At 39.2% G+C, this 23,553-nt stretch overlaps 1 protein-coding gene across 4 annotated transcripts; it reads left to right on the top strand.

Moving 5' to 3' along the window:
* Positions 1 to 258: 258 nt before the first annotated feature.
* tspan12 (tetraspanin 12) lies at positions 259 to 22,270 on the top strand. Of its 4 annotated transcripts, none has more exons than XM_083528893.1 (8): positions 259 to 650; positions 856 to 959; positions 3,618 to 3,700; positions 5,463 to 5,598; positions 11,798 to 11,863; positions 15,693 to 15,800; positions 16,233 to 16,376; positions 21,318 to 22,270. In XM_083528893.1, the coding sequence occupies exons 2-8, from the start codon at positions 894 to 896 to the stop codon at positions 21,606 to 21,608; spliced, it is 894 nt and encodes a 297-aa protein (XP_083385019.1). In that variant the 5' UTR covers positions 259 to 650; positions 856 to 893; the 3' UTR covers positions 21,609 to 22,270. The 4 variants fall into 4 exon arrangements, with proteins under 4 accessions (XP_083385019.1, XP_083385018.1, XP_083385016.1 ...); XM_083528892.1 differs by having other exon boundaries at positions 259 to 722; XM_083528890.1 differs by having other exon boundaries at positions 259 to 754.
* The last annotated feature ends 1,283 nt before the right edge of the window (positions 22,271 to 23,553 follow it).

Genomic DNA, 23,553 nt, shown 5'->3' with positions numbered 1-23,553 from the left:
GTGATGGATCATTGTCCAGAGTGTTGGCGCTGCACATCTGGAATTATGGGATTAAGTGTCCTGGAAGACATGACGACATGCGGGTAATTTGTGTGCAATCAATGCGTGTTCTGTTTGTACTTGGGCTGATGTTCAAGTTAATGAGGAGGAGGCATTCAGTTCGCCTTTAGGACCTGGAGGCAGACACCCGGGGAGGAGAGAGAGACAGAGAGAGAGAGAGAGAGAGAGAGAGAGAGAGAGAGAGAGAGAGAGACTCTCCAAACCTCCCACACATGCACAAGTGAAACTCCCAGATCCTGCCCTAGACTGAGCTCCCAGCTCCTACTACATCTACAGTAAAGTGGATTGTCCACAGTCATCCGGAGTTACACAGCGCGTGCACTTCACCCCTTCACTCTGGGATTATATTCATTTTCATCACTTTTTATTTTATTTCCCGATGGTCCTTATCCAGTAAACTGAAACTGCTCAGCGGATTATTATTATGATTAGAATTAACGCAATCCTGTTCACATGGCTTTGGGTGTGTTTTTCGTCATAAGTGCCTCTGCGCGCGAGCATCCGCCGTCCTGAAAGCGCGTGCAAGCAGCACTACCACCTGTTGCATCTGCTTTCCAGTGGAAACTGAGGGGAAAGAAAAGAAACACAAAGTAAAGGAAACTTCTCACGGATATAACATACACTATGACTCCGTGAGCGCGCTGCTCGACCGTCGCGCCAAGGTTTCACTTTAATCGGAGTGACAGTGAAATAAGTTATTATTATTATTAATATTATAATTTTTATTTTTAATTTTTTTTCGTGCTTTTTGTACTTTTTGCCTGTGGATCTGTGGATCGCGCGCACGGTGGACAGCGTGCGAGCGGTAGAATGAGGACTGAGGCGCGTGCACGATGGCTCGGGAGGACTCGGTGAAGTGTTTGCGCTGTCTGCTTTACGCGATCAACTTACTCTTCTGGGTAAGAGATGTTGAATGCAAAATAGTTTTTTGCATAAAAGAGTTTATGCAAAAAATTAAATAAAATTAAATTAAAAAAATAAAAACAATAAAGAAGTCCGAATAGGGCAGCAGGTGGTCGAGGGGCCGCTCTCGTTACAAGCCTTATGGGACGCCCAAAGGTGCAAATATTCTTCACTGTCACCGCGCACGAGCCCAACACGCTCTTGCTACGTACCATATGCACATCTGGAGGATTAAAACCCGCGTCCATTAGTCAAAAAATACCCCTGTCCTCCTGGTTTCCAAGTCGAACTGTAATATGTAAAGATCTCATTCACAACAGAATAAGTTTGGGTTCAACTTCTTAAAAAAAAAAAAAAAAAAAAAAAAAAAAATTGCTATCATTGGGATATTTGTCATGATATTTGATTTCACGTCCGAAGTTTATTTACTCCAGAAAACTGCAACTCAAAACTAATCTTTTGGCTGGCTGTGAAGTTGTTGGAATGTAGACATGTCTGTAATAAGAAAACACGTTTGTAAATAAGCAAGAACATTAATAAATTCCCTGCTGTCATCATAATGGTTTTCATGATCAACAGTGATCATCTTTCCCATGCAAAGTCAACCAGCCTGAGTGCACCATGAGTAGCGATTACACTAATCTTATTTAATCTCCTTAAAACTGTCCTGTTTCTCATAAATCATTCAACAAGTGAGATCTGCAAAATAGAAACAGGGACCTGTTATTTTTATTTTATTTTATTAAGATCATGAATGCAGCTTTATTCCAATTATTCAATGTATTATTGAGTTTTATTAACTTATTTATTTTACTTTAACATTTACAGCATTTTACAATTTACAGAAGTGCTTTGTATTATTTTAACCTTTCCCATAGATTTGGGTCAAAGTTTGAGACAGACTATTATCATAAATGAGCTGATAGTAATTGAAAACCAAAGGTAACAGGATAAGCAGGTCTCAAACCAGCCCACTGAATAGCACAAAAGAGCGATTACAGGAACAGGAAAACAAAGACATGCTTTTCTATATTTTCTTAGTCTTTGCATGGGAACAGTGTCATCAATGAGCACTTGCATTTTTAGGACTGTGGTGAGACCTGCGATGTTGTATGGTTTAGAGACAGTGACATTGAGTAAAAGACAGGAGGTGGAGCTGGAGGTAGCAGAGCTGAAGATGCTGAGGTTTTTGTTTGGAGTGACAACGATGGACAGGATTAGAAATGAGTTTATTAGAGAGACAGCGCATGTAGGATTTTTTGAACACAAGATAAGAGAGGCACGATTAAGATGGTTTGGACAGAGGAGGGACATGGGGTATATCAGTAGGAGGATGCTGAGGATGAAGACACCAGGAAGGAGGACAAGAGGAAAACCAAAGAGGAGGTTTATGGATGTGGTGAGGGAAGACACGCAGGTAGTTGGGTTGAAAGAGCCAGATGTAGAGGACAGGGGGGCTATGGAGACGGATGATCCGCTGTGGCGACCCCATAGGAGAAGCCGAAAAAGAAGAAGAAGAAGAAGAAGAAGAAGAAGAAGTATCTGAAGCATTTGGTTTTATCATCATTTCACATGGCTGTTATCTATTCTATGATCCTGCTTTCCTTTTCCTATCATTGCAATAGATCTTGCAACAAAAATAGTTTTAAACATTATTAATATTAATGGCAGGCACTCTTACTTAAAGCATCTTACAATTTTACAGTGTGTACATATCGATTGAGCAGTTGCGGGTTAAAGGCCATGCTCAATGGCCTGGAGTGGGAGCTTGGTGGTGTTGGGATTTCAACTTACAACCTTTCGATCAGAAGTTCAAGGTCCCTGCAATAGCCTCTGTTTATAAAATCGATATGATATGATTTTGATTGCTTGCATTAAAACAATGCTGATTAGTTTCCAGATCAGAGCAAACCAACAGGTGATGTCATTCTGTGCTTTAGCTTCTTATCAGATTTTCTTTCCAGTCAGATGTTCTGTAGTATCTGTTTTGTTTTGTTTTTTGTAGAATGCTACTACTACTAAGTACTGCTTAGGAAGTGCTTTCAGATTAAACCATCATCTAAAAATGGGGAGGAATCACTTGATATGCCAAACACTGAAGTCTTGTTTCAGTGTAAAGTATGCCTTTACGGGGACTCAAAATATTGCACCTGAAAATCCACACCTATTATAGATCATTGCTTTTATTTTGGTTTGGATAAATTGTTCTTCCAAAAAGGGAGAGGAACAAAATTTAAGCATGCAGTAGGGGTTTCTGTGCTGATCCATTTGGCTTTCCATACTTCTGTTTCAACAACTGCATACTGAATTAAGCCCTATTAAGCCCCAGAGCCATATCTCTATGTAGTGTGCTGCCTCGGTGACCCCCAACCAAGCTTGTGCAGCATGTTTCACATTCTGCTACACACTATTTTAGGGAATTAAATGTGATAAGTGCTGGGTGTCTGGGTTGCTATTAATGCCAACGGAAACTAAACCACGCTACTCATATCTCAGGGGGTCAGACACACATGCTACGGTAGCCTTACACAAAAAGGTTTCCAACACGGTTTCGAGGGCTCCGAATAGTAAACGCTGGAACGGATGTACATTTCTGAGTTGTGTTTGTATATATGTTTCTGTGCTGCCAGTCTAAATGCTCTTTCTGTCCACAGCTAATGGCTCTGTGTGTGCTGGGCGTGGCTGCTTGGCTTAGGGATTACCTGAACAATGTGCTCACCTTAACTGCAGACACCAGGTGAGAGTTCCTGAATGGCGAGGTGTGAATGGCTGCAGCTACAAACAAGCCGGTCATTTTAAACAGCTCACAGTTTTTTAGAGCATAGCCTGGAAGTGAACAATCAGTTCAGTTTATCTTTATTCGTTTCCCGAAGGTAATTCGGTTGCAGCATACAAGATTATCACATAAAAACATAAAACAACTTAAACACATTATACATTATATATGGTTATATGGTATAGTAGCTTGATATTTTTATATAATTGAATTTGCTTCTGCGACGGCAAAACATCTTTTTCATTGTAAATCATGGACTTTCAGAAAATTACTGACTGTTTTTTTTTTTTTCAGAAAATACGTTTGCAGGAGGTTTGAGAATGACCCATGCAATGTTAGAAGAATGGTTATAATCTTATATGCAAATAATAAGAGGTTGAAATTTTAACAAGAGTTTTATTAACCACTGATTACTGATTGCAAGAACACCTTCTGACTCTTCAGGTTCAAGAATTCAACAATAGCGTGGCATAACGTAGATATTCTATAATATACTGCATGTTTAAACTTGAGAAATTACCAAAGATTACCTAAAATAACAGTGCTAAATAGATAGATAGATAAATAAATAAATAAATAAATAAATAAATAAATAAATAGTGTTAGGTCAGTGGTTCAAAGACGGGACTTCAGAGGTCAGGAGTTCAGATGCCAGCTGCTACTTGTGGCCTAGAGCAAGGTCCTGAACTCTCATCTGCTCATCTGTTTAAATGAGATAATAAGTCACTCTGGATAATGGCGTCTGCCAGATGCTATTAACGCAAATGAAAATCAACTAAGCTGTTTTCAGCATATGGACTTTCACTGGATTGATCCGAGTTTTGAAGAACTAAAAGTTCAAATTTGAATCGACTCGTGAGTTGAACACCAATTTGAAGGCTCTCGCCCCCTTAAAATAGATGCTGAACAGATTCCTATGGCAATATGCTAAATTAAGAATCTGACACTTATGTTCTTCTGTCAGAGGTGTAATGTAGCACCGTGAGACACTATTTAGCCGGCGCACACATCATGCAGCAGTTTCCACAAATATATACGGAAAGCCGAATGTGTTAAGACGTGATTGCAGAATGGCAAGATGAGCTTTCCAGAGCTGCAACTTCCTGACCTGCTGACTCAGTTCTATTTTGCAGCAATAAAAATCTCATCTGCCCTGAACGGATGCCACATAATGAGATAACAGCTGAGTCGAGTATTTCAGTTTTGCACTGTTGTGTACCCATTGTGGGGATGGTTGAATGCGTGTGTGTGTGTGTGTGTGTGTGTGTGTGTGTGTGTGTGTGTGTGTGTGTGTGTGTGTACACGTACGTGCCAATAGAGAAAAGTCATCCAATAGGTTAAAATGTTATGTTTTTGGTTATTGAAAGGCACACGTGTATGTGTGAAGAGGGATCACTTGTGATTTACACTCTTTCAAAATGATCTCGGCTACAAATCAAGGCTTTCCCATGTCCTTTCCCGGCAATGCATCATTGAGACACAAGGACAGAAAGAGTACGAGAGGGAGTCAGAGGTTGGAGTCTTGCATTCCTACTGAGTGCGATCATTATTTACTTGTAACTGGTGGATTAATAAAAATGCAGCCCTGTGAGACTAGAGGATGCAGTGGGCAGGATGCAAGGGAAGGGGGAGCAGGATGGATTGATAAATAAACAAAACGACTGCCAATGAATGACTTCCCAGTTCCTCTTTCTCTCTTTTCCCCTCTGTCTCTGGGTTATAGGCTGGAAGAAGCAGCGGTCCTCACATACTCCCCTGCAGTCCACCCTGTTGTCATCGCTGTGTGCTGTTTCTTAATCATCGTGGCTATGGTGGGCTACTGTGGCACGCTGAAATGCAATCTGCTACTCCTCTCCTGGGTATGTCTCCATGTGAGGTTTTGATTGTGTGTGATTGTGTGTGATTGTGCATGCGAGAGAGAGAGAGAGAGAGAGAGAGAGAGAGAGAGAGAGAGAGAGTGAGACAAATGCAGAGCAAGGAAGAAAGAAACAATAGGGTTTTTTTTCAAAGTATTTGGTATGTAAGGCCTTCCCGTGGGCTCACCACCTGCAGGAGGGACCATAAGGGACGGTGCTGTGAGGATTGGGCAGCAGTCGAAGGCGGGGGCCTGCTTAGACTGCTGCCCCTGCGACCCGAATTACGGATAAGCGGGAGAAAATGAATGAATAAATGAATGAATAGTATGTAAGGCAAAAAAAAAGGGAAAAAATAAATAAATGACCAAGCACACGTGCAGATTATACACGTGCCTACATTTCATATTTAAACAATAAAATTAACACAAAATAAATGAATATTACATGTCGTGTACGTAAACACGTAAACAATTAGAAAATGTAATTAGAGATTATCAACATTCAGATGTTTTGATGTTTCAGATTTTTTCAAAATGTATTTATTAATTTAAATATTCGATCTATTTTTAAGTTACCTTATGTGAAACATAATAGTTTAGTTTATCTGAATGCAGAAATACTTTTTATTTGCTTCACAGTTTCTTTTGTTAATGTTTTGTAATTTAAATCCATGTATTCCTTATGCCTTAAACACTGACCAGCTTTCAAAGTTGAGAAGCAACAACATGATGCCACCACCACCATGTTACATTAGAAACACTAGAAAATGTGGAGAGGTTCAAGGGGGTGAATACTTCTGAAACACTCTTGCTATATAGGGTATAACAACCCGGTTTGGGTATTGTAGTGATTTTAAAATGAGCTACATTCTCAGCATTATTTTAATTCAGTCTTAAAAGCCCAATACATGCATGTCTGTAACTGTTACTGTAAGTTCATACAGGTAATATCGCTTTTAGGATATGTACTGTCATTGGTACATAATATATAATACATAATTCATAATACAGGTAGTCCCCGGGTTACAATGGTTTGACTTACGTTTTTTTGATCTTACGATGATGATAAAGATACGACAAAAATGTAGCAATATTTTAAGTTTTGCACAGCAGGTGAACATAGCAGCATGTATGGGGTATGAGCCGTTAGGACACTGCCAGGAGGTACACATCTCCTGACTTGTGAAATGCCTTATTCTTACCAGTGGTTGACAGAGTTCAGTTGTCTTGGTTTGAGAGCTTGCATTTTTTTCTGTTTTTTTGGTGTTTTAAAGCCCAATTTAGCTCTTGTCAGCTACAGGTGTGCTTCTTACTGCTCATTTCATCCAGCTCTACCATCCACTCGCAAAACCAGCGCTCATCCACGTGCCTGCTGCCACACACTTAAACATAATGTAGTCTATATATTACAGTACTATAAATTGCTCTGTTTTGCTGGATGTGTTGATTTATTTACAAATTACAGTATACTACCCCATACTCATCACCATTCTTTAAGACTTCTTGGCAGGTTAGGGTACGTCTCGACAAAATTTTCAAGTCGTCGAAATGCATCTGACAAAGTATGCCATAAAATGGCATTCATACAGTCAGAGCTTTGTTAAGCTAGTTTTTATTTATTTATATTACATGACTAAGGTTTAAAATATTTTATTCTGCATTCCCTGAACGGTTAAATTAGTTCTTTTAGCCAGCATTTGCATGTGTAAAGTCCAGTTTTGCAGTTGTAGTTTGACTCCTTAATTTTTTCTGCAGGCAGTAGCTCATTATCTGAGGCTGCATTCCAACCAAATAAGTTTTTTCAAGTTGTCATGCTTTGCAATTGTTAAGGTTGTAAATTTTTGTACAAGCTCAGTTTTGCCCACTTTTCTAAGGCCACACCTATGGTAATGGGATGTACAGAATGCATGATGTACTAGTAGAAAGCTCTTTGTTAGTTTGTAGTGGTTCACTCCCGCCCTTTAAAATGGCCATAAAACATGTGAATAGCCAAGAGGAAGAGTTATGGCTCACGTTACAGCAATTTACAGAGAGGAGGTGCAAGCTACAGCCTCAGGGCTCAACATCAATTAAAGCGATAGACAGGTAAGGAATGCAAAATGAAACCTTGCCCACAAATTTATTCAGAGTGTTGAGGATTTGCATTCTGTGCAACGTTGGGTTGTTAAGTGATGGACTTTTAAGATTGTTATGGACCATTTGCAAAGAGAGGGAGGAAGAGGAATTACAAAAAAAGCCAATTAAAATGAAACAATCCACAAATTATGCAGGTTATAGAGCTCTTCCGCCAACATGCCATCAGACACATTAATGTGCTGATCTGGGTTTAGTTTATGTAGTGGTTTTTAGGGAATGGGGTAATGATGCCACCACAAGGCTTAAATGAGAATGCGAAACCATTTTTTGTAAGTTACAAATAATAGGTTGCTTATATACACTTTTACAGAATTTCGATTTACAGAACTTTTTATGGGCCTTTTTTTTTATTTTGGCATAGTATCCTCCTGTCCATCGATAAAAGCCTTGAAATTCCTGGATCATCATGGTAACTGTTTTGCAATAGTCAAATCCTAAACTAAAACACAGAACCCTTCAAGTATGTAGTAGGTAAGGCATCAAATCATGCAGAGTGTAGCTTTGTTTGTAGGGCAATAATGAAAATATGTTTGGAAGGACATGGGTTAAAGTTTCCTAACTACCTGGTTACCACTTTTCAGACTTTTTAGATACAGGTAGTCGTCGACTTACGACCACGATTGTGACCGACAGACCGGTCGTAACACGATTTGGTCGTAAGTAGAGTAGGCTATATGAACAGTACTGTGAAATGATGCCGGAAGCTGGTACGCACTGTTGTACGCGCGGCTAGCGGCGTAGCCGCGGCGTACGACAGTCGTAACACGATTTGGTCATAAGTAGAGTAGGCTATGTGTACAGTACTGTAAAATACGTACGCCGATTGTGGTCGTAAAGTCGAATGGTCGTAAGTTGACGACTACCTGTATTTAACTGTCCTCGAACCCTTATTGCCCAGTTGTCCATTGCATGCTGTGTCAATTGTAGTTTTTTTTTTTTTTTTGGAAACAAATTGTCAGCTGAATGATATACAATGTAGACAAATCAGTGTCCTTCAAGGCTCAGTGTTTGGGCCTTTTCTTTTTTTTTTTCTTTGTTTTGTTTTAAATGGCTTAATCTACCATGAATACAGTAGATTATGTATACCAGGAACACTCATCCTTTGCACCATTCAAATGCCAATTTATATGTATAATTGGCAGGTATCTCATCATGGATGGCATCTCATCAGTTAAGGCCCAATACCAGCAGGATTAAGCTTCAAAGTGTTCTTGGGAATGAATACCTATGACTTGAAGCCACTCAGATACCTTAAAGTCTTGATACAACTTTTTTTGTAGGTCTTTCTGCATTGACTTCACTCTCCTCTGCACCTCAGGACTTGTAACCTCCAATTGTTCCTTGTTGTCTTTAAACACAGATTTTAGACCCTTTAGTAAAAAGTAAAGAAATAAACACCCATAATGCAGTTGGATGACTTTCATGGTCAGTTCATTAGGAAGTCTAACTGCTGGTGCCATGAATCTTTATGGTGTCTGGTTACATAAAAAAAAAGTATAGTTCTTAAAAGTGTTGCAGGATATTGGTAAACAAAGATTGATGATCCCTCAGTGTTATTGCACTATTTTTGACCCAACAATTCAACCAAGGCAAATCTACATAAAGTATTACAGCGTAGCCATGATTTTCAAGGTCGACTCCTGTTCCATATGAGGACCCTGATTTCTGGGACATCTTCCCCCACTTGCCATGTTTTTTTCCTTTCTGGGTCTTTTCATTCATCTGTCTATTCACTGCCTCCTCTCTCTTCTCCACTCTGGCCCTTCTGGGTTTGGGTTACATCTAGCCTGTAGTATTATCTCCCACAGCTTCAATAGGTAAGGCAATCCAGGCATGAAGCAGGACAACTTAGAGAAAAAAGGCTTTAGTTTCTCTGAGTTTCTGTTCACCACCGGTCATTGCACAAGTAGAGAGAACAAACACATTCTCGCATTCACACAGACACCATGCACACTGTTTATATAAAATGCACATGGAATTTCGGCGATGCGGGTAGTCAGCAATCTCGTCCCCTTTTCACACACAGTTATGATCAGTACACAGTTAAAAGGAGTTTTTGTATGATTTGTAACCTAATAACTGAACTGAGGAGTGCACCTGCCCACACACACACACACACACACACACACACACACACACACACACACACACACACACACACACACACACATTTACGGACTGTTCACGAAGCAAAGTAGACACAAAGAAAGGAGGGTCAGCATGGAAAAAGTTGGAATGGACAGGCAAATGAAATGACAGCTTGGGCTGTTATGAATTTTTTACTTTCGGGTTCATTTTTAATTTCAGCGAGGCTATGTACATTATTGTTTCAAATTTACTTCGGAAATTTGTTTATTATGCGCTTGTTTCACATGTTCTCCCTGCGTCTGTGTGGGTTTCCTTCTATAAACGTTGTCAAAAGTTAACAATGAACAGTAGTTCAATATTTTCGGGTTGTTCATCCAATGTGTCGATCAAGCAAATGCCAAATTCTGCTTCTTCCAGACGACCAGGCTAGTGACCAAAATTCAGTCTGAGAGAGATGAACGCTACTACTGTAGTATTTTGGCCGATAGTTGATACTTTGCCCCCACCCCCACTTCCACACCATGAATAAGACGCTTGCCAAACTCATATGCATGATCATATAGACTTTACAAAACTTTGCATTGGGCAGCAAATTAGTTTTTAACACTTCACTTATTCTTCCAGGAGTAAATTATTAAGTTTACGTGACTTCTTCTTATATTTCCTTGCATAATGTCATGCTGCGACTGTTATATCTTTATGACAGATGCTTACAATTGTACCAATAACAATAGCCTTCAACATTGTTTTTTGTTCGGCATGTACTGATATGCAATGCAATGGTCTCATTGTTGTCTTGCAGGTCTATATATGCAATATCTTTGTCATTAAACCATGTATATCTTTCATACACATCCTGGTGCTAAAAATCTTGGCTTCGCATCGGAGAAATTGTACAAGAAGGAGTGGGATGAGGCTCTTGGAGTCGCAGCTAATTTAGAGACAAACCAAACACCTTGCTAATACATTTCAGATTGGTACAACCTTGATTAATGACTAATATGTTATTAAGAGAAACCTGCCGGCTATGGAGACACATCTCATACGTTTGTGTCTGCTGTGTGTGTGTGAGAGGGAGATATTGAATGATAGAGATAGAAGATCAGAAGGTTAAAAGTTCACACAAGCTAGATTTAGAGTAGTGAGATGTTTAGATGAAGGCGTAAAATACATGTCAAAGTTTGGTGGTCTGTGTTTCATACCTTTGAGTGCATTTGTGTGTAGAGTGTGTGTGTGTGTGTGTGTGTGTGTGTGTGTTAAAGTGTGTAAGACGAATAGCAAATGGATCATAGCGCTACATCGAACATCTGTTTAAGAGAAATATTTGGAGTTTCCAAATAAACACTGTCAGCCCGGCCCGCGCCACTCGCTCGCTGCCAAATCCTGCTCCTGACACAAACATTCATCTTAATAAGGCTCCACAGTGCGTTTGCTTGACAGTTGAAGTGTTAAGTCAGATACGCAAGCCAAATGGACGTGCAACAGAGTGTGTGAAGTGTGTGTGAATGTAGAAAGTTTTCCCTGCTATCTCGGACTGAAAGCGCAGGTGTGTCCTCAGCGGAGTGAACCATCAGTCAGTTACTGAGATGACATGAGATAATAAGAGTATGCAGGGATATCTCTATCTCTTACACAGCTCATCCTTCTCCATCATCCAAAACTGTTTCCTCCATCTCGTACTTAAAGGAATACTCCAGAGCATTTAAACCAGATCATCTGTAGTGTATGTATAATTATCATGGTCCAGATTTTCTAGTACAATAACAGAAAAAACTTGGAGTTTATTAAAATCATGCTTATAATATACATTTCTAAGGATAGGGATTATTATATTATACATAAATACACCTGAAAATTCTCACCCTTGAAGTTATCAATGTAACCCGACCAGGCATAAAATTGTGCATCGAGTGTATTGTATGGTGAAGCCAAAGACAAAAGTAAACGACAAATAATAAATATGTGTGTGTTGTGTACAGTATTTTGGCAGTCTGTTGGTGATCTTCTGTGTGGAGTTGGCCAGTGGCGTGTGGACGTACGAGGAGGTGAGTAATTCCATAAATAATGAACTGTATTAACATTTCTCTCTTTCTCTTTTTTATTCTCTGTCATACATTTACATTTATGGCATTTGGCATACACCTTTATCCAGAGCGATTTACCGTTATCTCAGTTATACAGATTAAGGTTTAAGGACTCTTGCTCAAGGACCCTGGAGTTGCAGCTTGGTGTTACTGGGATTTAAATTCATGACCTTCTGTTCAGAGGTCCAACATCTTGTTCATTGAGCTACAACTTCCTTTACACCCTGTCACATGCACAGAGAAAATTAGAAACCTATTTACTCTGCTCAATGCACTTGATCTGGTGGTTTCACCACATGAAATAACATTTTGGAGGTTATACTTTGGAATAGGAGCTGATATTAATGCCATCGGGGCAGTCAAATGCAAAAGTTTGTACACCGGCAAGTGCGTCAAGTAAATAGTAAAAGAAAAATATATAATAATATATTGAATATATTGGCAGGTAAATAAACATTTTGGGGGATTGGGTTTATAAATAAATTAATTAATTAATAATAATAAAAAAAAAATAATTATATATATATATATATATATATATATATATATATATATATATATATATATATATATATATATATATATATATATATATATATATACAGTACAGACCAAAAGTTTGGACACACCTTCTCATTCAAAGAGTTTTCTTTATTTTCATGACTATGAAAATTGTAGATTCACACTGAAGGCATCAAAACTATGAATTAACACATGTGGAATTATATACATAACAAAAAAGTGAACTGAAAATATGTCATATTGTAGGTTCTTCAAAGTAGGCATCAAGAGAATGCCAAGAGTGTGCAAAGCAGTAATCTAAGCAAAAGGTGGCTACTTTGAAGAACCTACAATATGACATATTTTCAGTTCACCTTTTTGTTATGTATATAATTCCACATGTGTTAATTCATAGTTTTGATGCCTTCAGTGTGAATCTACAATTTTCATAGTCATAAAAATAAAGAAAACTCTTTGAATGAGAAGGTGTGTCCAAACTTTTGGTCTGTAATGTATATATATAATTATAAGCGCAACACTTTTGTTTTTGCCCCATTTTCCATGAGCTGAACTCAAAGATTTTTCTATGTACACAAAAGGCCTGTGCAGTAATCACGCTGTCTAATCAGCATCTTGATAAGCCACACCTGTGAGGTGGATGGATTACCTCGGCAAAGGAGAAGTGCTCACTAACAGATTTAGACAGATTTGTGAACAATATTTGAGAGAAATAGGCCTTTTGTGTACATAGAAAAAGTCCTAGATCTTTTAGCTTAGCTCATAAAAAATGGGGGCAAAAACAAAAGTGTTGTGCGTATAATTTTGTTCAGTATATAATTGTTTTTTATTTTGTAGATAAATTGTATGTTTATGAGTGAGTGAGTGAGTGAGTGAGTGTGTGTGATGCTTAGGTCTTTTTGAGGAGTTGTTCGTGCAATGAGCTTGTAAGTGAAGGAGGTGGCTGGTAGCATCTGCTACTGTTAGATTGAGTGGATCAGAGATAAGCCTAACCTCTAGGGCCACACACACACACACACACACACACACACACACACACACACACACACACACACACACACTCATAGACCCACACACATCCTACAAGCAGGATCTTATCAGCAATCGTAAGACCCTTTAATGGTTCTGATATATCTGCCATAGCACAGGTGTGACCGAAACTGACCTGTGTGTGTGTGTGTGTGTGTGTGTGGCCACTTGCTAAAAGCCTACGCCTCTGCACCTGGCCCTGCAACAATATCCCTGTTGTCCCTCCTGTCCCTTTTCTCAACTTCGCCATGTGGCGGTTAGTAAATCCCCCTTCGCTGCATTTTGCCTATTTTCTCTATCAGACTTCACTTTCTGACACACACCTGCCCCAGGTGCATCATGGGTACACTGCCATGAAAGAAGCAAAACCAGGTTTTAGCATGTGAAAGGTGCCTGAAGCAGCATGTCTCGCTCCAGCGGTCTGCCAGGATAAGGTGTTTAAGTGTGGGATGTTTTACAGCAGTGCTGCTCCATAAAGTGCTCATGAGAGAGACATTCATCTGCGAAATATGGAGCGCACTGATGTTTCAACCGTCTCATGTGAATTAATATCATGCCATAAACTTGAGGAATTAGTGGAAATTATGCTGGACCCCGCTGGTATATATCACACTGCAGGGCAAATAAATGTCTGTCCAAGAGTGACAATTCTAACTGCTCTCCCAAGCCTACTTTTACATAACCAGTAATATTTCCAGAATTCTTTTTAGAAATACTACAAATACTAGAAATTCTTATTTTTTTATTTTGAAAACTGACGTCTATCCACAGCATCTGTAGCAGATGTGTGCTAGGTACAGACAAGAATTACAACCCATTTATCAATACAGAAATGATTCCAAACTCATTAATAAAGAAATTTCTTTCGGGATTTACAGACAATAAATGTGTATGGAAAGTGCTTTATGTTGTGGATTGCATGATCAGTGTGATAAAAAAAACAACAGCACTGACCAATGAGAGCCAGAACGGTTGAAAATGTGCTGTAGTCTATGAAAAACAAAGCAGAGAGGCGTAAAATACTTAGTTCTTAAGTTTTAGTAGAAGTAGTAGCAACATCAGAAATAGTAGCAGTAGTAGAAATAGTAGAAGTAGGAATAATAGAAGTTATAGCAACAGCAGTGGTAATGGTAGTAGTCCTATTAGAATTAGAAGTAAACGGTAGTAGTAATAGTAATAGTAGAAAGCATGAGAAAGAGGACTAGTAATAGCAGTAGAAGTGGTAGAAGTAAAGACAGTAGTGGTAGTAATAGTAGAAATAGCAGTAATAGTGAATGTAGTAGTGGTGGTAGTACTAGTACTAGTAGAGCAGTGCTGCAAGTAGTCATAGAAAAACAAAAAAGCAACATACACAGTAGTAGTAATAGTAGTAAAAGTATTATAAAGCAGTAGTTGTAGTAGTAGTAGAAGAAATAGCTGTACAATTAGTATTAGTAGCAGTAGAACTAGTAATAGTATAGAAGGAGTACATGTACTATATGTATGTCATGGTGCGAGCGAAACAGAAGGCGGAAGCCGGAGTACAGCTCGCTCGGGTTTTAATGACCAGTACGAGAGAGAGAGAGATACACACAAGCACAGACACACACGCGCACACACACGGCAGTCCTTTGGTTGAGAGAGAGTCCGAGGTGCGCTTTGGGAAAAGCGTAGCTGACCCGAGATGCACGGGGAGGAGAAGCGCAGCCGGTACGGGATTCTGAAGTCTGAATGGAACGGATGAGAGGAATCCTGTGTGACAACCGGAACATGCAAACATAACCCGCACGCGAAGTCCAACACATATAATAACGAACGGGGAGTGAATGTGAGTGAGGGGTTTATGTAGGAGCGGGGTGGAGTAATGATAGGCTACAGGTGTACCTCGTTAGACCTGGAGCTTCAGAGAGAGTGGAGGCATGAGTGATGATGAGCTCCAGGTGTGCGTGGTTAAACCTGGAGCTCTAGGGAGAACGGAGGCATAGAGAGCCACCAAAGGGGGCGTGGCAGGTGGATCCCTGACAATGTAATACACAGTTTGGAGTTTTTATTTTATAGGACATTATTTTTTGCTTTTACACAACAGGTTATATCAGGAGATCATGATAGATTCATATAAACATGTCTGTTTCTTAGTTTCAGCATCAGTTACCCACACATACCTTCACCTCAAAGCATAAGCAATTGCAATTTGTAACAGTGATAAATGCAGGTTTCTGATGTTGTTCATTCTCTATATATGTGTGTGTTTGTGTGTATTTAGCCATCGGTGCAGAGATCCGATATGATCAGCCTGAAGTCGCGTATGCCCAACTACGGCCTGCAGCGCTACCAGTGGCTGACACACGCCTGGAACTCCTTTCAGACTGAGGTGAGGATGCATTTATTTAGAGATTCCTCTGTTAAAACACGACAAGACGTGCAGTTTAGTGGAAAATAATTAAGAATATGGTGGTGTGAAAATGTGTTCCTGGTACTATATGGTATGTTTTTATGTCTAGTCATATTTTAATGTGGATATGTTTAGATTCTGTTATCATTATATTATAGCAGCTATAAACAGTTATTACAAATACTGGTGTAAAACTAGCAAATAGAAATTGGTTGTACGACCATCATACCCCCCCCCCCCCCAATAGGAGCAAACTACATTGATTTTTCATCTTTCCTTTCGTGGTCTTAGATTTATTTTCTTGCCGTTTTTATTTTCATGCTTTTCATTTCTTTTATTACCATTGCAGCATTTTTTTCCTCTAGACAGAATGAATGTTTAACTCCATCATGAATCTGTCCTGCGTTTCAGTTCAAATGCTGCGGCGTGATCTATTTCACCGATTGGCTCGAGATGACGGAGATGGAGTGGCCACCCGACTCCTGCTGCTCCAATCAGTACGCAGGCTGCGCTCGCCACGCCCACTACAGTGACCTGAGCGACCTCTACCAGGAGGTAAGACTGGGTGGAGGCCAGCGGTTGTTTGGAGGAACGATTGACTGAAATGGGCTGAACCGTAGCCTGGGGTAATTAGAGAACGCTCAATAGCCTGGGGCTCTGAAAGCTCTTTTTTGAAGACGAGCCTCAGCCACTGAACTCTTTTGTCGAAGGTGATTGTAATGCAGCAGGACTCCATAATGAGAGATAAAAGGGTCTCGACAGATAAGAGGGTCGAATGAGAAGAGGCTAAGAAATGACTCTCCAAATGTGTGTGTGTGTGTGTGTGTGTGTGTGTGTGTGTGTGTGTGTGTGTGTGTGTGTGTGTGTGTGAAGAGGGTGAAGACATAAATTTTGCTTCTTGATTCTACTTGGATAAGAAGCTGAAGTTGAGCAAACATACAAACGCACACACACACACACACACACACACACACACACACACACACACACACACACACACACACACACACACACACACACACACACTCAGTAAATCTAGAGTGCTCACTCGACAGCTTGAGAAGTCTTTCTTATCCGGTTCAAGATCAGTTTTCAAATATTTTTCATGCTCAGGAACTCTACATTCAGGGCGTGTACAATATTTCGAGCTTAATGTTTGTTTATTTTAAATTTTTTCATAAAAAGATGACCTTATGTGTTGGAAAAATTAGATTAAGAGATATTAGGTGAAAGCTGAAATTGAATTTTATTACTGATTGAAGAAGGCTGTCTAAAGTTTATTATATCTAATAAATGTCTGGTGTGCTGATCAAACTCACAGTACATTGCATAAATCTGGAAAAATTGGATTTAAAGGCAAGGATGGAGAACATAAAGGGGAATTTGACTGATATTAATGCATCATTTTTCATTTTCTTATGATCCAAGGTGGGTTGACTGGCTTTTTCTTCACTCCATAGACTTGGATCCTGAATCCATCCTGAATGAACTGTTTATATATTCACTGTTCACTTTTCACTCATCATTTTATTGACATTTTGCAGTGCACACACAGACAATAAAATGCAAGAGCCATAAAACATAAAACAATCCACAAACAAATAAAAGAGAAAGCAGTGTATATGATGAGTCTAATAAAAAAAATCTATATATGCAGTTACACAGTTGTTCAATAATGTGGTAAATGGTGCGAAAAACAAAAAACACCCTGTGAGTGACAGTTATGTGGATTTTTCATAGTAATTGATAAACAAACCTGGTGCAAGTACAGAAACATTGCAGTTTTAGCCTTTTTGGCACCGTAGATTCATATTTCTTCCCTCAAGAACTCCACCCTCCTGCCACAATGCTCCACCCCCACACATACAAATCGTTCACAACCTTGAATTATGTAAACATATATTGTAAATTAAGACAAAATAATGTGACTCCCGATCCTGCTCCACCTGACACACTTACACACACACACTGCCTTGCCGATGAGTCCCAAAAACCTGGACACAGGTGCTTACGGACGTCTGACACCTGTGCTAATGGACACAGCCAGTTTGAAATGAAGATTACTGGGAGCAGCTCTGATTGTAAAGTCTAATAGCAGCAGGGAGAAAAGACCGTCTGTATCGCTCCTTCAGAAGCTTAGGGTATACAGTCTGTCACTGAAGGAGCTGCTCAGAGATTAAACTGTTTCATATAGGGGGTGAAGGTCCTCCAGCAGTGGTGATAGTTTAGCTACCATCCTCCTTTCTCCCACCTCCTGTACAGTGTCCAGGGGAATCCCCAGGACTGAGATGGACTTCCTAATCAGCTTGTCCAGTCTTTTCCTTTTTGCAGTAGAGATGCTGCTGCACCGGCAGACCACACCATAGAAGATGGCTGAGGCCACCCAGAGTCAAAAAAAGGTCTTCAGGAGCTTTCCTTGCACTACAACAGACTTTGGTCTCCTCAGCAGAAAGAGTCTGCTCTGTCCTTTCTTATAAATTGCGACTTAGTTGATTGAGGTGCTGTGGCTCAGGGAAAACGTGGTTTATGATTCTGACAGGGGGGAAAAAGGCCTTGTTGTTGAAGGACAAAATATTAGTAGACATAAATTTCACCTCTTTTCAAAGATATGAAATAACCTTAAAACGTGTGAGCTCAACCTTGTGTCCTGACAGGACTGCAACAGTCATATTGGTCAACATGCAATTTGATTTAAAGAAGATATGAAGTTTTAAATCGAGATAAACTTTTTTGCCATTTTGATCAGTATCATCAATAGGATGTTAGCTCTGTGATAATTTGTAGGTCTTAGTGGGGTTTTGGTGATTATAAAGTTTCCAAAGAACCACTGAGGAACTCTTATTCCTGAGTAAACTTTTTTTTTTCAAATGAGCTACCAGGTGCAGGACTGTTACCACTAACAAGCTAGCACACTTGACAAAAATGTCAAGGTTTATTTTGTCTTCGGCTGGCCGCAGTCGAGCTTGTATAGAATTCTGTCAGGCTTTAGGTGTGTTCAGATTCAGGACGGTGCTGTGAGGTCGGTCAGGATGGCCTCAGACAAAGTGTACTTAGGTTGCGGTAAGGTCACATTCGAAACTACCCTTCCTTATTACGCCCTAGCATAAACACACACACACACACACACACACACACACACACACACACACACACACGAACACGTACACACATGCAGACATTTTTTTCTTTAGGAAGCACATTTAATCTTTCAGGAAAAATAAAAAAATTTAAACATTTATATAAACTGTCAGCTCCAAAAGTATTGGAACAACATGCAATCAGTCGTCTTTTTCAGCTTGAATATATTATAAGCAAAATATATATATATATATATATATGTTTTACAATATAATTACAAAACCGAACTGATTTTGGGTCTACGTTTTGTCACTCTTTCTTTTGAATGAAGTGTTAAATGTTTCATTGAATTTTTAAAGAAATTATTAAGTACTTAAATAAAAATCTAATTCTTTATGGGTGTCAAATACCACATTATTATTATTATTATTATTGTTAATAAAATATTAACATTTCTTTACTTTCAATATTTTAAATATTCTAACAATGTTTTAATAATTGTGAGAGAAAACACAAAACTTTTCAAACTTTTTTTTTGCATGTGAACCATTTTCTTAGGGTTGCCAAAATTTTCACATCACAAATCGATAAAAAAGTATTAATAATTTTTAAAAAGCTATAAGAAAAACCCATGACAAAATGTATGAAATATATTACTTACATAATAATAATAATTATTATTATTATTATTATTATTATCATCATTAATATAATTATCATTTATAATAGTTATTTAATACACTCATATTGCCTTAAATCATGAAAGGGTGCCAAGTGTTCTGTAATTCACAGCTGATGTTTGGCATTTGAGAGTTGAATGACTGGTTAATAAAATCGTTCAAGAGCAGATTTTACCCTCCTTCCTTTCTCTTGACTGATCTTTATCTCTCCCTCTCCTCCTCTGCTGTGAGGAGGTGTGTCAGGCATAAAGCACAAATCTCTCACTGGCAGGAAATAATGTACCTACCTTTACACATTGCTCCATCTGCATAGGAAATATCACTCACACACAGCCCCGCACACACACACACACACACACACACACACACACACACACACACACACACACACACACACACACACCGGATGAGTGTTGCGTTTCTCACATATTACTGTGACAGCTGCTGTGCTGACAGGCATTAGAAATATGTGCTGTTTCTGGACAGAGCAGCACAACACAACCGAACAAGGGCAGAACTTTTTTTTGTCACAGCACTCCTAGATGTTCTGAGTGTTTTAAGAAATAATTATAGATGCTTGAACATGCCACAGAATTTTTTTTTATTATTAGTCACTGTATCACAGATGAATTAAATCTTCTCATTTTTGTTAACATTTTTCTGGCCCAGAAATAGGCTCCACCCCTAAACAGCTGGAACAGCTCATTAACTGCACTGCTTTATCCTAAAGTATGCGGTGTGGGATTATGATTCTTGAGTTAGTCACGTGACTTCTGCCTACTTTAACAAAAAAAAAAGGCGATAAGCGGCGGAGGAGGAAAAACTCGTTTTTTAGTATCACTACTGTACACTACGTATCCCTAAACATTTATTTTTTACTTTTTCTTCTTTGCTTATCTTGATTTTCATCACAGTCTACGCTTTCTGGCTTCGCTTCGCCATCTAGCATCTAGCATCTAGCAGCTGCGTTTTGAGCTCGTACCTCAATTTTTTGCTCGCGTAACAAAGTACATTAATGCACTCGTAGGTCAAGGTACCACTGTATGTATATATATATATATATATATATATATATATATATATATATATATATATATATATATATATATATATATATATATATATATATATTTCATCTTCTCCCGCTTATCCGTAATTCGGGTCGCGGGGGCAGCAGTCTAAGCAGGTTCCCCAGACACTTCTCCGTGTCCAGGGATTGGGCTGTCAAGGCCCCCGCCTTCGACTGCTGCCCAATCCTCTCAGCACCGGTCCCTTACGGTCCCTCCTGCAGGTGGTGAGCCCACGGGAAGGCGGCCCCACGTCGCTCCGACGTCATGGTCCTTGATTTATTTTTCTCGTAAGGGTCCCCTGGAGCATAGAGGGTTAAGGGCCTTGATCAAGGGCCTGAGTGGCAGCTTGGCAATACCAGGGCTTGAACCCCCGACCAGTAACCCAGCGCCTTAACCGCTGGAGCCACCACTCCCCCCTATATATATATATATATATAAAAGTTATAATTTGAAAAATTATGTATGACCCCCAGAAATTCAGGGATTCAGAAACACAGAAAGAAAGTAGCCTTATAAATATGTTCAAATGCAATGAATTACTTTTTTAAAAACAATGATCTTCATTAAAGCGAGTATTTATTAATAATAAGTCGTTTATTTATTTACCTTCTCAGTGAGCATTTTAAATAAGTGTCACTATAAAATCTCCATTTTTGTTCAATTTCCAGGGCTGCGGTCCAAAGATATACAGTTTCATCCGAGGCACAAAGCAGCTGCAGGTCCTACGCTTCCTGGGCGTGTCTATAGGAGTGGCGCAGATCCTGGCCATGACCCTGACCCTCACACTGCTCTGGGCGCTCTACTATGACCACAAACCTCCTGATCCTGCTCCACCTGACACCCTTAAACACACACACTGCCTTTCCGAGGAGTCCCAAAAACCTGGACACGGGTGCTTACGGACGTCTGACACCTGTGCTAATGGACACAGCCAGTTTGAAATGGAGCAGCTCTGCTAGCAAAAAATTTACGCCATGAATGAATTGCTCGGTTACGTTACGTCTTTGTAAAGCCATTCTTTGCCGCTGTTATGAAGGATTCTCAACTCTTGTTTTTTTACATATCTGAAAAACCTATGGAGACTGGAACTGCATCTACAAAGGGAATGATGTAGCAGCACCATAAACACAGCTATATATTAGGATGCTGTAAAACACTCAGAACATACCACTAAAAGCTTTAAGTGATGAGAAAATTGTGGAAGTCCACCTAAGCAGCTATCTAGCCTTTTCCGTCTATAACCACTAGAGAACTGGAGAAGAGCTACAAGTTTTAATTATGGTTGATCATATTTCGTACCTGGACTTCAGGATTTAAAGGACTGTCCTTACTAGACATGCACATAAACTTGGGTCTTAACTGTTTTTTTTTAATGGTGTCTTTAAATGAATTTCTCTGCTATGCTAAGCTTTATTATTTGGATGTTTCTGAATATGTCTTAATTTACTAGCATTATGTAAAGTATTGAACAGTTCTAGTCTAGTAGACAATAAAATGTTACAGAACGGCTTTGCTATGGGAAAAGTTTAAAACAGAAGCCGTGTTTTTTAATGATGTAGCATGTACACTGAAGCGTGTGTGTGAATTATAGTTCATTTACAAGAATCCTTTTTTCATTTTATTTTGTGTGTTTTTTGAAACTTCGCTGAAATGTAGACTGTCATTTGCGTATCATCCCGCTGGTGACAGCCTGTCTTCAATTTTGACTGATTAGACTCATTACTTAGAGCATGGACAACGCAGTCGTGTTCCCAAAGCGTTCCGATGCAGCGCCTCGTTCCCCCTTAGGGAACTAGGGTTACATACGTAACCTAGAGATGTTACACACTATCAGCATAATGGTTGCCACTACAAATGCCACTAAAAACCATCAGTGTAATTGTTACACTACAAACCAGCAGCTGTCAACTATAAAACCGTTACCAAATGGTTTACATTAATTGCCAAACACAAGAAACTATTATAAAAGCTTGCAGAAAAGCTTTATAATGTCCTAATGGTCCTTACTGCTGACAAGTAGGTACCAACCAACCAACATACTACAAGTTGCCAGAGGTCTATTCTGGTATCCACTAGAGACCAATAGACGGCAAGAAATTAAACAAGATTAAAGTCCAACAGGGACCATTACAGTATATTTTGGTGGGAAGTCTACAAATGTTGATTCAAAAAATAAAAAATTTAAATATGAACCCAAAATATTTATTTTATTTAATGATTAATCACTGCTCAGCAATTTGGGTGTCATTGATTTGTCTAGTAAAAAGACTGACTGGAAAATGGTTAAGCACCACATCACTAACTAGCTGAGCTACAAAACTAATTTCGTAAACATCGTCTCATAAACCAACTACATGTTTTTGAAGTCACCAAAAACCCTGAGGGAAACCAGTGTGATGTGATCATGTGATATTTCCAGCATAGATGACAATAAACTAGCGCATGTTAGCCTTCCTGACTCATTTGCTATCAGCTCCAGTAGCTTCAATACAAAAGTAAAACTAAGATGTAGAGACAGTACAGACATGAAACTTTGACAAATTAAATACATATAATAGATTTTGGTGAGGTATTGCTTTTATACTCTTAATGGTTTTAATGGTTCCACTATAATAGTAATTACTACAAATACCACTGAAAACCATTGGAGAACCCCTCCAGTTCAGTTCAGCTCTCAACGATTAAAACAAATAAATGAGAATGAAACATAAGTGACAAAAAAACAACACATTTATCTGACCTAGAGATGTGTGTGTGTGTGTGTGTGTGTGTGTGTGTGTGTGTGTGTGTGTGTGTGTGTGTTAAGCAAAAGAAACGATGAGTCAGACGAAAGCAGCCTCCTGCTCTTGTTGTTTCCTTTTGCCTGAGCAACATGAAGGATTTGGTTTATGAAAGAGAGAAACA

The sequence above is a fragment of the Silurus aristotelis genome, assembly GCF_946808225.1.
Source record: "Silurus aristotelis genome assembly, chromosome: 24".
Taxonomy (NCBI): Eukaryota; Metazoa; Chordata; class Actinopteri; order Siluriformes; family Siluridae; genus Silurus; species Silurus aristotelis.
The sequence above is the reverse complement of the archived record's forward strand: the minus strand, read 5'-3'. Positions and strand labels throughout refer to the sequence as shown.